Source organism: Zonotrichia leucophrys, chromosome 5 (genome assembly GCF_028769735.1).
Source record: "Zonotrichia leucophrys gambelii isolate GWCS_2022_RI chromosome 5, RI_Zleu_2.0, whole genome shotgun sequence".
NCBI classification, from domain to species: domain Eukaryota; kingdom Metazoa; phylum Chordata; class Aves; order Passeriformes; family Passerellidae; genus Zonotrichia; species Zonotrichia leucophrys.
In genome coordinates, this window is record NC_088175.1 from 41277099 (window position 1) to 41294373 (window position 17275).

Sequence of the window (17275 nt, forward strand, 5' to 3'; positions counted from 1 at the left end):
AAGTTCTCTCTGTTGTTTTGACAGCACTTTAAACAATGTACAAAGCATATTTAAAGTAACAATATGATAATTTCGTATTTCATATGATAATTTCATATGACAATTTAATATTTCATTCATCATTTCAGTGTTGGAAGGCCTAAGCCTCTTAGTCCCAGGTGAATTCAGACCCAGTGCTCACAGTGTGGGCATTGGTGACATGTTCCAAGCATGGGAGGAAGTCAGTGACAAGCTCTGAAGGCTTAGTGGCATTTCTGTATCTGAAGTTCCTACAGTGTAATTCAGTAAGCACTGCAATACCCTGGGATGCCTTCGGGCTGAGCTTTACAGTAACATTTAGAAGAACATTGGTGTTGGCGCCATTTCAGTGTTTCCCTTATTCCCACTGCTAAACCCAACAAGATAGGCCACACTACAACAGGATTCATTATTTGTGTTCTTGTTAACTGCTTGTAAAATATAAAGCGATTACCCCGGCAGAGGAAACGCCTGTGCTTTCAGGAATAGCAAATGCCTGCAGAGCAAAGCTGGGACAGCTGCCATGAACAGCAGCAGGCTCCTCCAGAGGTACCGTGGGACTGCACTGCTCTCCTGGCAGCTGCATTTTTGTGTGGGACTGCACTGCTCTCTTGGCACTGCACTGTTCTGTGGGACTGCACTGCTCTCCTGGCACTGCACTGTTTGCTGCTTGGAGCCAACACGTGCATTCCCAGACTTGCTACAAGGTTCTGCCAGTTCTCCAATGGGAAGCTAAAGCACAGTCCCTCTTTTGTTCAACGTGGACATCACCACCTTGTGATTGGAAACTCAAGAGCTGAAGCCAGGTCAGTCTTTCCAGGGTTGAACTGCCTCTTGTTCTAGTCCAACCCTTCTCCAATTCTTCAGCTGTAAATGGTCTTTTAGCAAACACAACTGCAAGTGCATTTTTACAGGAAGATTGTGAATTACCAGAAGTCACTTGGGTTTGACTGGTTGTTTCTTGCTCATTTTCTTGAACTTTATTCTCAGGGCAAGAAGCTGAGGGGCCTTTACAATGGCACTGTTCCTTCTGCTGACCCCTGCTTTTCCCTCCAGACTTAAGTGCAGGGAATGGTCATGGAAAGGCTCACATCAGCATGGGGACTGAATGGGAACATTTGTCTGGAATGGAGTCTGCAGCAGGAGGACATGGCGGGGAAGGAGTGCTCCTGACCACTACACTAACAGCAACTCACCTGAGCAGGTCAGTGAGAGCTGTCCACAATCCAGAAACAAACAACACAGGACAAGTCTGGCATCACAAGTTTTGAGGTTGCTTTCAATCCCTCCACCCAGCCCTCACTCCTGCTCTTCCCTTCTCCTGTGCTCATGCCTTTTTGCTGCTCATGTCACTTTCATGATGTAGTCTTTTTCTCATTTGAACACTTGTCATTACCTGTTGTTGCTATTGCCCTCTTCTTCACAAGCTTTTTTCTTGCTTGCACTTTTGCTTTTTCTCCTTTCTTGCTCATGCTTTGTTCTTTGGTTTATGTTTTTTTTTTTTTTTTTTTTTTTTTAAATTTCACCCCTTAGTTGTGCTTTTCCTTTGCTTTTTTCTTTGCACTTGTTCTACCTTCCTCTTCTCTACTACCTTTTTAAGACAGGTGCAGACTTCATTCTGGAAAACCTTCTCAGATTTATGCCAGGTCAGTTATTAATTAATCATTCATAGGCCTCAGGTAATGACCAAAACCAGTAGCTTTGACAGCTTTTACAGAAGAACAAATACAAGCAAAATCTGGCATTTCCCCAGCTGGAAATAATGACTGCAAGAATTCATTGGAAACTTGAAGGAAAGAAAGGAATATCACTGTCCAGATACAGTACTGATGTAATACTGTATCCAGAGATGCTGTGGTTCAGTATTTGCTTCAAGTTATCCAGGATGTCACTGCATTTCCAGATTGGATGTGTGCACAAAGAGGAAACCTGCCCGTCTCCAAGAGGTGCTTATCTTTGTATTTCCTGGGGAGGCTGTTCCTAGGGCTACTGGAAAAAGCAAGGGATTATAATAATAAGTGTAAGATCACAGGGTGGAAAACAACCCATTATTTATAAAGCTGGCTGCCAGCAGGGCAGCAGCATTCAGTGGTGCAAGGGAGGCTCTAGGAGTGGGGGTCTGGTGACTTCTGACGCTGCACACATGAAAACAAAGCTTGTGGCTGATAGATTTGTTTTTATTATTATAGAACAGATGAACTAAAATAAGCCAACAATATAATTTTATGCCAACAGCCATCTTTCTAGCACAGGCGGTGACTGACTCAGTATACCCTTCTCCCCCCTTCCCCGGGCCTCTGTTCAAGGGAAAGCAAATGGTGGTGACTCTTGCACATGGTTTTGGACTGCAGTGATCCCACTCCTGTTACCTGTGCAGGTGTGCCTGGGAAAAGAAGAGGCAGGGGAGCAGAGAAAAGAGTATATATGTTGTAGGAGCAATAAGCAGAAAGGTTTGTGGATCCTCTTGCACGTTCACACTTTGTGACCGAGTAGATGGGACAACTGGAGAATCTTGCCCACTTTCAACATGTAGCAAGATCCTAGTTGCTACTCTAGTCAAGCCAGGAGTTTCTTCCTATTCCACGCTAACAAAGGGCAAGATGCACTCAGTAGGGGAGCTTTTGGCAGGGTAAGGGGCAGTCTATGTAAAACCAAACCAAAAAACCACCCCACCCCCCCAAAAAGAACCCCAAACAAACCTGCATTTTAAGCCACTTCAAAGTAAAAGTTACTTCTTATAATATAATAGATACTTTTTAAATGGCAGGACCACCATCCTAGAAAGACCAAAGGGCTTGCACTCAAGACCAAAGAAAGAAAAACAGAAAACCAAACAACCAAACAAAAGGAGAAAAAAAAACCAAAACAAAACAAAAAAACCAAGAGTGGCCCCACTCTCAAGCTTGGCTCTTCTCTAAAAACAGCACTCATCATCCATCTGAATAGGTAAAAGGAGGAGTGGACAGAAAATAAAATAAAATTGGTGCAACTTCTCGCCGGCTGGCGCAAGAACCCAAAGCTCCGTACAGCCCCGAACGACTGCGCGTCCTGCGTGGCAGCATCTCTGCGGTCAGCTTTCATCACGGTATATGCCGGTATGTATATCTGAACATATACATACACATACACACAATAGATTATACTGTTCAGAATGTTAGTTTGGGTCCAGGAGGAGGGCTCATCTCTCTTTCACGTGGTTCTGTGCTCCTGCGCTGTTGCTGCTCCCGTTGCCGCTCCCGTTACTGCTGCTCCCGCTGCTGCTGCAGAGGACCTCCGTGAGGTCATCCATGATGGTGGTCTCTTTAGGGTCCACGAGGTTGAACTCCCTGATGAATAGGATAAAGTGTGTGTAGAGTGTGTTTAAATGTCCGTGCAGCTCCAGTGCCAAAGTCTCCTTAAAGTGTGAGGAGTAGATATGGGCCAGCACATGGAACAGGTACTTGCAGATCTTCTTCACTAGGGACTCAAATGAGTTTGGGAATTCCTTGCCTGAAAGGAAGATGGAGAAACACCATGATAGCACCAGCTGCTTGCTGTCAGCCCCACAGCAGCACCTGGGTAAGAGCAACCCGCCCAACTTACACAGCAAACAACCTGAGGGCCCTGTGTCGTATCACCTTCTTTTGATAGGAATTTGAGGGACAAGGTTAAGGCAAATATTATGCATTTTCATTTGAATTTAAATTTTAAACCTTAATGGTTCAAAAATCAGGCAGCAAGTGTAGTTCTTCTCTAAAGCCACTACCTTTTTAGCTACAGGCTGTAAAAATGAGAGGTTCTTCTGTGTCCTTATCTAGTTTGTCCAGGAGTGAATTTTCCCCTGAAACATCAGTTCAGAGATCCTAAAATGGAAGCCATGGTACAAGGGCCTTGGTGGCGTGTGGCAGTTTGTACATAACTTTATATACCTTGTTCCCTTGAACATACTGAAATTCTATCAAAGGGGAAAGAAACTACCTCTTTTGTAAGCAAAGGCTGCCAGCCTAATGTTTTCTATATTGTAATGTCCTAGTTTCCCAATTACCTCTTGAAGTGGCTCATGAAGCCAGGTGCTTTTAGTTCTGATTAAGCCCACCTACAATAGCTTCAAGTTTCTATTTTCTTCCCCTTAACCAAAGGCATTGCATGTATCAATCTTGTTAGGATACAAATTTGAGATAAAATTACTTTGCTATTGCTTTTCAGCTCTAAAAATCACATTCTTATTAAATCTTTGTATGGGAAAGGAGACTGCAAACACTATGAGAGACAATGCAGGGCCTTGGGCAAAGAAAGCAAGCCACATTGCTGCAATCCAATTTATTACCCACATTTCTTAATGCATTGAGGCTCTAATGGAAATAGTAAAGCCACACAAAGGTTGAAGTTTGCTATCAACAAACTGTATTGAACACACAAATGCTGACTGTTTTCAGAATTTTATCCTCAATAAGTCCAGGCTAGATCATCTCAAAATGCCTGAAGAAAAAGGGGTACTGATGATGAGCTATAGGCCAAGGGGTCAGGTTTGTGAGACTTTCACCCTGGTTCACACATCTAAGAGGGTAAGTCTTCTTTTACTGCAACCATCAACCAAAATTATAATCTTCCTTAAAAAAACCCCAAACAACCAAAACTACAAAAGAAACCAAACTAAAACCCATCAAAGGTGAGAAAGCTGTCTGTCATTCACAGAAGAATACCAACTGTCCCTTGACTGATGGCACCCCAAGAGCCCCAGGCAGCAGCCGTACCGTATTTCGTTGGAAAGACGTCCTCATCTGTCACTAGCTTCTGCACCGAACTCATGACGAAGTCAACGTACTGAGGAGCAGTGCACTTGATCTTCTTTCCCCGCTCATCATACCAGTAGTACTGTCTGTGGAGAGAAGGGACAGGGTCACCACATCACACTCTGCTCCTCAGCTACTCCTCCAAGGGGCTCTGTCCAAGTAATACAAAACAGCAGCTGCTACAGAGGAGATTCACTTTTTTCTGCATTGAAGAACTTGAACTTGTGTTGGCCGATTTTGTCTCTCCCTGTCAGTCTAGGCCAGAGTGCAGGTGGCAGCACCAAGCACAGAAAGCCTTGCTGAACAAGACTGCAAGGGGAGGAGTTCTGCTGAGGAGTTCTGGTTCCCTATCCATGACAGGTTTACATACAGTCTGTAGAAATGTACAGGAAAGCATTACTGAACTATATTTAAGGAGCAACAACATTGCACAGTGACGAACTGATGAACTTCTGATGCCTAACATCAGAGAGCATGAATTAGTTCTGTCGTGCAATACTGTGAAACAGTCAGACGGTGGCTCCAGAACACCACCTTTCCCAGCCTGGGGCTCTCCAGCACTGGCCGTGATTTCAGGTGGTCCAAATCCTGTTCCAAAATGCAGCCCCGAGGGAAGTTTTCAGGCCCCTTCTGCACATCCATGCCAGCAGTGAACTCTGCTCCTTAGGTTACAGTTACAGTTTCCCCCAAACACTTGAATTTACATGTGATTCTGCCATCAGTGAATATTCCTGTTGCATTTTACCAGGAGATACTAGCTCTCCAAAAGCAACCATAATTCAATCAGTTAGCCATAATAGCTTTGATTAACTGAAGCCATCCTTCAGCTGACAGACAATCTGAAGGCTACAAAACAACTCAATGTTTGTTCCTTTTTAAGAAAAAGTCATGGTTAATTAAAGCATCTCTAACTGCTACTGAGAGCATACACCCACTTGATTAGGCAGACAGAGAGAAATGTTTTACAGATAAAGAATTCAGGAAAACACTTTTTAAGTTTTTATTGCTATGTCACATTAGAAGAGCCCTGAGTTCCAGTTTATGAACTTCCTTCAGAAAGTCTAAGCTCAAGACACAGTCCTATATCATGATAGGGCTGGTAAGAAATCCGTTGTACTGGTCTTCCCCAATAACACTATTCACAGTCCATGCCCCAAGCCATGTGAAAACAAGAGGAAGCTGCAAAAATAACTAGAATAGTTCAAGTTAGGAGAGGAAAGGTAAAGTAAGGTTTTAGAATTTTTCTTTCAGCTCCTTTTCACTATGTAGTATTTGGTCACTCTGTCCTTTATTAGAGAGAAAAGGATTGACTGCAAAATTGAGTAAAAAGGTGAGTGAAAACAGCAGGAGTCAAAATTTCTTTTCAGAGCTATGTCAGGCATCAAACCCAGCACTTGGGCCCTTAGGCACAGACTGTGCTCTTCACCACTGTTCACTTCCTTTGTACAATCCACCTCTAAGGAATTACACAATGTAGTGCACCAACACAACCTTGTTTGCCTACTCCTGCAGAGAGAGACAGACTCAGGCAATTCTGCCTTATTCTGGGTTTTAAGACAGTGCTTGTCATCAGAAGCAGAGGCAGGATCACTGTTCTACCCCAGCAGTTCTCTCATGCTGCAGGAATCCTCAGCTGCAAGACAGAAAGCACAGTTTAGAGCTGCCCTTAGGTGCAAAGCTGAGTGTTGATAATTGGATTTTACTCAAAAGAAACAATTTGGCAACTGTACAAGTTCACTTATATTCTCATGTAAGTGAATAAATCTCCTCTAGCATCCCACTGCCCAGCCTTTCTGCCTTTTCTTGAAAATTAGGAAATTACTATGCAAACCTGGAATTAAACAGGAGAATCATTAACAGTAAGGGGCTAACTACAGGGACTGTCCTGTTGATTAGAGTCATGTGTTTTCCTCATGTTCCAGGTGCTGTTGAACAGATTCCCAGCTCTCAGGGGCAGAGAGGAGCGAGCCCCTGACGTGCCATGAACACCTCGCACCTGGTACAGGGCTCCCACCCCCGCTGCAGTTATCTCCACCAACAGCACAGGAGCACTCTGGGGCCACGCAAGGGCTCACTTGGGCACAGAAGCCTAATTGCATTCCACCACTGGCACTGTGACAGCACAGCCCCATATTAGGGAATGGATGGGAAGCAGAACGGACAAGAGGATGAGACTTAAGGGCACTTTTCAAAACCTGCAGATTTAAATCTCCCCAGTATGGAGAGTATGAAGAATCTGCAGCTCTGTTCTAAATCCCAGGGAGAAATGACTATGGGTTTACCAGAGAAAAGCCTGTGATACAAATAATGAAGCTTAACATATGTGAAATCACAATACTGCATCTTAATATATCTATGTACTTTATCCCTTTTCCTCTAAAACATTCTGGGCTGGTGTTGATGACACAAAATCCAAGGCAGAACAGGAGTTACACTAATATACAAGAAAGGCTTTTGGAAGGAGGGAAAAGCATATACAGTGGAAATTATTTTGCCTGGAAAGGAAGAAGAGACAGTCCTGGTAGAAATACCATAAAACAGGCAACATGAAGAAAGCAGGATAGAGAGGCAGAGGCAGGAGTACAGTGCTTGTGAGTAGCTGAACAGCTCTGATGGCTTCACAGGGGCTAAGCAGTGTTTGGATGGCAGAGAAGAGAAAGGAGGCATCATGTAAAATCATATAGCTGGGGGAACTTAAATGTAAGAAAATGTAAAATGTACAGATTTGAGTTAAGCACTCTAGGAGGAAATCCCCTCCCTATGCAGAGACACTAAGGGCAAGATAAACATGAGAAAAGAGACTAAGATTAGGAAAAAAAAGAGTGATAAGCATTACCAATTAAGGGATTTCACTGGACAAAAACATTTTGAAAGGTGGGCTTCCTGAAAGTTTGCATCCATTCTTCATTTCTGCCTCGGGAGTTTTGTAGACTTATTCTTTTATGTACAGCACTTACACAGGCTCTTATTTATTACACTCACTGCAGCACTTTGAGGAGTTGTACCTAAATGTCAGCTAGAAAACCAGTTTATAGCTCAGGGTGCTTTAAAGCTGGTTTGTGTAATAGTAAGCTACAAAGCACACTAAATTTTAATAGTAAATATCATGTTCAAATATAGTACCTGCTTTACAACAAGTGATAAACATATTAATGAGCAAAATTAAGTAACTCCCAAAGTTGTATTCATTCACCCTCATTAAAATTTGAGGATAACTGGCCACTATGGTATTTCTCTTGGCATTATCCCACCTTGCCAGCAAATGCTTCCATCTGTTCTACACTGAGACTAAGTTTTGGTCAGATGTCTCCTAGTGACCATAAGCAGAAATTCTCCTCCTTAATGTGTGCAGATGGCTGTGCTATCTCATGTATCTGACAGAGGGCTGAAAGCTGCATCTGTCTGCAGTTTGTCACTTGGCTGCAGCTTCTCTCAGATGTTAAAACCTTACCTCAAATATTTAACTTCAACCAGTGCTTATTGTGCCAGCAAATACTTTAAATTTAGGACTGGGTACTTGCAGTGCAATCTGAATGTCAAGTAACTTGACAAGCAACCAGTTCTCAGTAGTTACTTGAACATCTCAACCATAAATAAAAAAAGCCTTTCTTAGGCATGACCAGAATGGTGTGATCCAAAATGTATAATAAAGTACACAGCAGGGAAAATATAAAAGTGGAACAGAATGCAGACTTTCATATGGAACTACCCAAGAAATCAGCATGGGAAACAATGGCAAACTGCACCTTAATTCCAAGGTACTGTAATTCTATGGCAATCTTATATAGCCAAATGCTATTTTACTCCAAATGAGAGCAACAAACAGATCACAGCCACAGAAGGCTAAGCCTGCAGTGTCCCCCAGGTTAATCAGCAACTGACACCAGTGTTCAGGTGTCTCTCTTTAAACACTGGAGACAGGTCCAAGGCACAATGAGCCACAGCAACTGATGCTTCTCCAACACAACAAGCAGATACTCAACTTACCAAAGCTAGGAAAGGCAGCACAAAAAGATCAGGATTTGGAGAACAGGGTTATGAAAGGGGCCCACAGAGCTGAACTGTGCTGAGGTGTGTAGGCAGCTGATCTCACCTTGGTGGCTTTTTCACAGACCCACACATCTGCTAGAAGCAAGCAGCCTCCAGTGTGCAGATGTGAATCAGCCACCTGCCCCCAAGTACAGGAAGGTACTGAGGTTGTTATGATTTAGCTACACACAAGCCATTTCAAGTGCTTCACCCAAGTGTAGACATGCTTCCTGTTATTCCCAAATAGCACCATTTTTCAGTTTTCCAAAACAAAGGATAGGAACATTCTGCTATCAGTCCCTACCACTAAAAATACAGGCTACAGCTGCAGTTGCCTACAGGCACTTCCTCTCTTTATTCTGCAGCACAAGGTGCTTACAGAAAACTCTTGTTAAAGGCTCAGTAGAGCAGAATGGAGCAACACTAATGCAGGTTCCCAATCACCACCACCTTTTAGCCACTATTTCCCACCAGCCAAGTGGATAAACAGCTGAACTCTGTGCTTGGGACTGCCAGTGCTGCATCAGGAATTTAAACATGAGCATGCTTGGGAACAAGAATCAACAAAATACTCATCTTACTGCTCACCATTTCTTATTTAAGAGACAGGCTGTCTCCTTTTGATAAAATCTGGGTCCAGCAGAGATTTATTACCTTCTCTTCCAGCTTGGTTTCAAAGTCTCTAGCATGGCCTTTAACTCTCTGACAGCTATCATTCCTCCTTCTACATGCAAAAATACCCTCCATACACTTTACATGCTTTTAAGTGCTCTCAAAAGAAAGCCCCTGATATTAACTTCAAGTCTACAAGATAGACCAGTACATTAAGCAAGGCTTTCCTTCTAAGAATTATGTAATGATTGTCAGAGACACAAAATAGAGGTTCTGTTGCATACATGCCCTGGGATGTTGTTTGATGTACTATGACATTACTGCCCAGTCGCCTCTTTTAAAATCCATTTCAAGTAAATTAATCCCTGGAAATGCAAGAGGAGGGAAGAAAAGGACTATCAACACATGTTGGAGGGAAAAAAACCCAAAACACAACAGGCATATTCATACTTGACTAGATCTCATATTCCACCATGTTGGACTGTGCTCATCAGGAGCAGAAGTTTATCGTAACTTTTCTGATATTCACACTGTCCAGTAACACTACAAAGCTTTCTTCCAGAGCTAACTGCTAGTCCATGTTAAAGTCTTCTAAGTTCTAGAGGCAGAAAAATGCCAAACCAAAAGTTTTCCTTACTCTTGCAAAGCTGCCACTTGTGTCCTCTGTGCCCAGGGGCTCACGCCAGGCTAGAGGTTATCCACCAGCAGCCTGGAGCTGTGTCAGCATTCCAGCTCTTAGACGAATACTCTGAGGTTTTCACAACTCACCTCCCCTGCCCTGCCTTCCCTGGAACCGCAGCACTGTGACCAGTACAGACAGTCCTGCCCTGCCCTTGCTCAGGAGCACACTCTGTGCAGGTACAGCTGCACTGCAGGCTCAGGGCTGAGCTCTGCATGGCAGGGGCACAGCAAAGGACATGGGCACCTGTGACCCAGCCAGGTGACACTCAGAGACCCAGCAGCAGCTGACAACCCCAAGACTCACTCAGGCTTTTTCAACAGTGAGGCTATAAAAGCCCAGAATTCCCTTTGTTTGGGGCCCCTCCCTGGAGGCACAGGATTGAGCTGTTCTGAGGTTATTTAGTTACTGTACCAAGTTAATTTTAAGGATCTGGACCCCCAAAACTTTGCTATGGAAAACCTGGGTCAAGCCAGTGAGAAAAGCTGGCCTGAGTGAGTGTGGGGTGTGTAGCTGCGCAGGGGCCTTGGTCCCAACTCACGACTGACTGCCACAGTAGCTCCTGATGGTCAGACAAGGAAGTTCCCTTAACACCCTCCTTTCCCTCTCCCCCAAGCACACACGTGGTCATTTGCCTCTCTGATCTGACCTTATAAAGCCAGCTCAGAGCACTCAGAGATTCTCAGCCTTCTAGTCCTCCACAAAAACAGATTTCCATCACATTCCCTGCTGAAGGGAGAGGATGCACAGCTGACACATTCTCAACAAGTAGAGACCTGCTGTAAACACTTGCCCGGTGCCATCCAACACCAATATCCTCCCCTAGGAGACACTTAAGACATGGAAACCTTGCACATGTAACAAATGAAAATATTGACTTACGTATTGCACACTGCCATAGTCTGACATGACTCTCCTGTACAGAATTCTGAGATTGTACTATACTGTAAGTTGATGTGATGAAAGAAAGTTGTTGCTGAAAAATAAACAAAGGAAAGAAATTCAGAAGTAAAATCCTTTCAAACACTGGTTATCCTCCAGACAATTATTTAAATACAGCAAGTGAAACAACCTCAGTCTTGAGCTTGCATACAAATTTAAACATGATTTAGCTAAATGAGCCTAATGATGAACTGCAAAACAAAGAGGTACACAGAATGAAAGCTCTTGTTTTGATTTAAGATGAAAGCACCATGATGCATTAGCTCTTATTACTCACAAAGCAGCAAGACTGGAAAGTGTCTCCGTCATCAGCCTCACCTTTACAGTAGAATACTCTACTATAAGCTGAAGGCAAACAATTTGCTACATTCTTTTGAAGTCAGACTTAAAATCTACAGTGGCTAGAAAACAGCACTATTAGTTTTCAAAATATGTCTCCTTGTAAAAACAAGCAGCATGAAACCTAGTACACTTCTACTTTTTAAAAATCTCCTTAGATAATTTAACTTTTTAATACTTCTCATGGGGTGCCTCACTTTTTCTTAATGAGTGTCTATAAACTTTCCTAGCATGCAGTTTTAAAGTAGTTTCTTGCTTCTACCACACACTGTTGAAAACATAAACAAGAGTGGGCCACAGATGCAGGTGAGGAGAGGCAGGAGTAGCCCAGGAAAGTACAGCAAGTCAGGGCTGAAGTGCACAGGGACAGCATTCAGTCACAGTAGCTGGTCACACCTCTGAATTTCAGCCTGCTGAAATCCACAATAATTCAACCAAGATTTGGAAGGAGTGGGGAGGAAAAAATCTGACCAAAAGACTTCACAACTTCTGGCTTTAGGCCTAAGTTGCTTTACATACAAGTCTTTAGAAACTCCATTTTTACAATGCTTCTGGAAGATCAGTAGCTGGAGTCAGAAACATGCAGAGCCAGCCAGTTTAGCAAGCAGTCAACGGGGATCTTGATGGTTCTGCAAAGAGCATCCAAAACTGCAGTGCCCTCAGTGCCACAGGGAGGAGGCTGGAAGGAGGAAATGCATCAAGGCTTTCATGCTGCTGAGCACAGCTGGGCTGTGCGTGAGACAGCTTAATTACCACTCAAGGTATAATGACATGCATTACACAGTAAGCATAAATAGTCACTGAGTGTTTCTCTAAGCACTGAAAACAGCAAAAAGAGTGAATGAATGGCCTCTTGAGGATGGACAGCAAGCTTAGAGCTGTAGGAACATAATACTCACTGTTGCTGGCAAGCCACTCATTGAGGTCTATTTCCCGTGGTAACATCACTAGTTCCTTAAACTCGAAGTCGGTAATTCTGGATTTTGTGTATTCTGGCTCTAGGTAAAGCTTCTTCTCTTCTGGTGCTGGCTTCTTACCATTTGGCTTTCCCTTGGACTTCCTGCAAAAGATTAAAAAAGAGAGAAGTGGGGTTAGTTCTACTGTTGAACAGCTACAGAAACCTGAAGGCAGCTGGTTCATCCAAACTCCTGTATTTGCCTTTACACTGCTCCTCCTGCATTCCCTTCCCCAGCAGCTTCATTTTGCTGTTCCATCTCTGCTGCCCTTTGGCCAGATGAGATTACAAACTCCTGGGAGAGCACTGGTCTCTCCTCAGGCCTATGAACAGTGGTGACAAGCTCTGTGCCTGTGGGAGCCCATGTGAGCACCAACAACCTGCTGCGCTGGTGCTCACATGGGCAGCTCCTGCTCACCTGCAGAACAGGAGTCTGAGAAACAGCAAATCTGGCTGCTGCAAGAAGACAGCTGGAAAAGCTGGTGCTGCTCCTTCAAAGCCTACAGCATTCCCTGCTCTCCAGCCCTATCAGAAGGCTCCTTAAGTGAATGTCTGTGACTCCAGCTAAAAGCAGTGATAAGCACAAAAATACCTGTTTTCGCAATTCTAGGGTTACCTGGGACAGAAAGAGTTGAGTTCATGTTTTTCTGAAAACCCTTGGAAATCGAATGCATTTATGAAATAACCTTCCATTTATAAAAGCACAGAAACCACATGCCATACAAGACATTTATCTCCATGGCATATTGTGACTTCTCATCTCCCATCTGTAAAGTGTTTGCTGTAATCACAAGTGTTCCTCTCACTTGTTTTCTAAATAGACTCTCAACCCAACCCTGGACCAAAGATTCGGTAGGAAGGACAGTGGATCAAGCATTTTGGTCCTTTGGGCTATGTGGTCAAACATCCATGTGTTCCTACAGGTAAAAAATCCACCTAAGCAGAGATGGAAGAGCTATTTAATGGTGAGGCACAATCATAGGACAATACTTGTTGTCCATTATAATGTAAAAACAAGGAAGAGATGCCAGTTGTTTTGTTCTTTTTCAATATCAGGCTGTCTTCATTGAAGTGATTTTTAAGGATCTGTAAAGCCAAGACAAGCCCACCTTTGCAGATGACTGCATTAAGTTTGCTGTCAAAACTCATTGAGATCTCATCCAAAGGAAACAGACCTCACATTCTGGCTCTTAACACACTTAAATAATCTTCCAGCTGTGTTCCTGTCTGAGATACATGCAGGCTTAATTTTTGCTATGAGGATGTGATACACATCTTTCCTGGAATGGTGTTTGAAGTCTCAGTGCTCTTCTTAAAGGAAATATGATCACTCAGTTTTCTCTCTTCATGGGCTCTTTACTGATCTGTTGATTAAACCCATCTTCAGAGAGATTCATCATCCACATAATCCCTTCTGGAGCAGGCAGAGACCGAGCTGTGCCTTCCACAGGAAAGCAGCACTTTAACTTTGGTCACCAGCACTGCCTCTGCTCACTGGCTTAAACTTGTGCTGAGTCCTGTCACACATCTCTCTAAACTGTAAATTAAGACTAGAGGGACGTCAGAAAGGCCACCATGAGGAAAGCTTGGTGACAGCAGCACAATACACCCTTACAGCCTCATGTTGCATTTACAGAGATGTGCAGAAAGCACTGCAGGTGTCTGGCAGGGAACAGATGGTCACACCTTCATTCCAGTGTTAATGAGAAAGGTGGGCTTCATGGTTTAAGAGGGGATGCCTGTGACATCTTTTTAAATAACACAACATAGAACATCTTTCTCAAGAATACAAAGACAGAATGAAACCAAACTAAAGGGCTAATTCTCATAGCTGTTCTACAAGGGGATGTTTTAGGACGTGAGAATCAGTTGTTCCGACTCAGTGCAAGGCTCTTAGTACAGAGGGGTTGCTCGGTTAGATAACAGTTCCTGGTTGTCAGACTATTTCTGTCTTCAAACCCTTGCATTTGCTACATTTAGTGGTTTCTGGGTTTTGTCTGGCTGGGGAGGGAGGGGGCCAGGATTCTGGCATTCAAGGATAAATTGATTCTTTTTTTAGTTAACTTATAGTTCTAGTAACAGTCATGCAGAAAATACCGTCAGCTTCTAAGACTGGTTTGACAAACCGCATTAACCACACTCGGGGAAAAAAGTTATCAGTGAGAAGTAGTTTGGATAGAGTTTCTGTCTTTGCTGTAGTTCATGATAATTAAACCAAGGGCCCCAGGTTAGGGCTGTGCCACATCAGCTAAGTGCAGTCTTCTGTGAGGAGGAGGAGGGAAGAAAGAGACAAAGAGGCCAAAGACAGTGTGTCAGAGTCAGGCTGTGGAGGGAAACCACAGAAGGAAGCAAGACACAGAGACTGAGACAAGCCTTCCAACACATGGGAATGGGTGGGGTGTGCCTCATCCTCGCTGCAGCATCTCTTCCCCATTTCAAGAGAATAAACAAAAATTCAACACTAAATATATTTCACAAGTTTGCTACTGCAAACAACACTACACTGTCCTTTGGCAGAATCCAAAGCCTCTCATTTTCACACAAATGTCAGTTCTCTATCGGATCAGTACATGCAGCCACCTGGAGTCTTTTAAATAGATTGTGTAAGTCTTTCCACAACTGCCCTGTGCTGGAACTGAAGCACTTCAAACAAAAGCTTCCTGAAGAATCCCATGCTCTGCCCCTATCCAAAGCTTTGGCTCGTTTCATAAAATCCTCTTGGTTATCACCACAGAACCTGCAAAATACCCAGAATCACTGTTATCAAAGGATTTATTCACACCACTGAAACTTGAATGTCAAACTGCCCTGTGCAGCACAAACATCTTGTTAACCTTTTGCAGCTTCTGAGACGACAGCAATTGTTTACACCAGCACACTTTCATGACCTGCATGCAGTGCAGCTGGGACACTACATGGCCCCAGTACTCTAAGTACAAACTGACAAAAAAAAAAATAATTTAGCCTTAAAAATGTCATTTTGAACTGGGCCATGTATTCCTCTCCAATTAGGCAGAACTTAGGTTCTAGTGACTTACTCAAATTAATTGAGTCATGCTCAATCTAGGCTGTAAAACTGTAGCTTTAGTTTGGGAACTATCAATACCAGCCCATAGTGTAAAGAATTTTCTTTTTAAACTTACAAAGCCGGAGCATACAGCAGTATGAAAAAACCCCTGTTTTAGAAACACAATTACATATGATTAAGAATCAACCAAGGACACTTCCATATTCCACACAAACCAAAGCTTGTTCACAACCACCAGGATTACCAAATAGTGCAAAGTTCAGGAATAAACTTCCTTCCCTCTGCTCAGGCCTACATCCAAGCTCACTGCTGTTTCAAAAACCTCTTAAGAAAACACCAGCTGGACTCAACTCCAAAGGCACAAAGTGAAACATCCATTACCTCCTTTTTGCGAGCTCTCCTCATTCAAGATGCCTTCCTTAATTTTTCATTTTATGTTTAAAGTACACAAATAAAAAAATGTCAAGAACAGTAGTTTTACTGTTCTCTTTAGGAAACATCAAAATTCATCACCTGCAAATGACTGTTTATTGGAAAACATAACTAAGTGTCATCTAAGACCGCAAAAAGAGCAGAATTTTCCAAACAGAGCTATAGGCACTTCAAATCCTGATTAAAGTTTACATGAGTCTTTCTTCAAAAATTAGAGAATTCTGCTAAATTTGTCTTAACATGTCCATGCCACACCAACTGTATTGCCCAAGCAGCTGCAGAAGTAGCTGTTATGCAGCAGTTGGAGCATTACACCTGTCCACAAGTCCTGTCCATCAGTACTTAAATGCTAACTAAGGAAAGAAATATCTTTAGGGAACCCAAGAGACAGCACAGTTTTTACTGACAGGCAAACCAGAGTACAAACTAATTCCACAGACAATTCCCGGGCTAGGTCTGCCTCTGGTTTTAGGCAATTGAACGTGATGCCACAAGTCAAGTCACACCCAAAAATAAATTTCAGAGAGGGAAAAGTGATGGGAAATGGCAGAAGAGAGATGGCTTGCCTGAAATCTCAGAAGAAGGTTCAGCAAACTGGCACCAGGCCAAGTCTCGCAGGGCTGCCATACTCAGCCTTGTGTCCAGCTAGAACACACATGAGCTGCAAGTTTGCCTGGATTTCATGGGAGAAAGAGAGCTAGAAGACACTCCACCAGGTGACACCCCCACTGATGATTTTTTCCCCCAGTCTAACTGCTTTAAGATCGAAGAAAATTACCAATTTCCCAACTTGCTTTCTTATCCCATGTCAGTTAATAATGATTCTCCTCTAATCTTTCTCTGTCATTTCCTTCTTGATCAGATGCTCAGCAATTTCTTGGTTTAAAAAACTCCTGCACTTCAGAGCATCTTCAAATCACCACCAAGGTTTAGTTTTAATACCATTTTGAGGAATGCTATTCCCATTTCAGAGCAGACAGCTCTGTCTGTAAGATTCAAAGCTGATTCATGGTACAAATACTAAAGATGTGCTTCAGTGTAGACCAACGTGGTTTGTTTGGAAAGAAGCACACATGAAGCAATCTGATTTAGCTGAAGAAGGACCAGAACTCTGCCTCCACATCCCAGTGTGGATGTGCTTCATAACCTGAGGTAGTCCACTTCAGAATTGAAGGCTGATCATACAGAGGGAAGACTAATGATTTATTAAATGCCAAACTTCCCTAAATTGATCATGTTATTTGAGATGATCTCTACCAGTTCAGGATTCCTTTATTCCAGAGCAAACCAGCACAGCTAAAATAATTTCTTGCTGTCCCCAGAAAGCTGTGCAGCTTCTCACATTGCATCTGAAACTGAAATCTCCTCAAAGACAACTGATGATACTTTGATCCCCCTTCTCCACCCTCCACACCAAAGTAACTGTTCTTGGGATGAATGGCTGTTTCCTTCTCCTTATGGAAGGAAAT

The 17275-nt window shown here is 43.1% G+C and overlaps 1 protein-coding gene across 4 annotated transcripts in view; it reads right to left on the reverse strand.

Moving 5' to 3' along the window:
- Positions 1-2174: 2174 nt before the first annotated feature.
- Positions 2175-17275, reverse strand: part of MOB2 (MOB kinase activator 2) — a 109265-nt gene continuing 94164 nt past the window's right edge. For all 4 annotated transcript variants that reach the window (XM_064714750.1, XM_064714749.1, XM_064714746.1 and 1 more), the window contains exons 2-5: positions 12291-12451; positions 10993-11086; positions 4752-4876; positions 2175-3507 (exon numbers count right to left, since the gene is read on the reverse strand). In XM_064714750.1, coding sequence (XP_064570820.1) covers positions 3197-3507; positions 4752-4876; positions 10993-11086; positions 12291-12451 — 691 coding nt within the window. In that variant the 3' untranslated portion in view covers positions 2175-3196. The remainder of the gene's footprint in view (positions 3508-4751; positions 4877-10992; positions 11087-12290; positions 12452-17275) is intronic.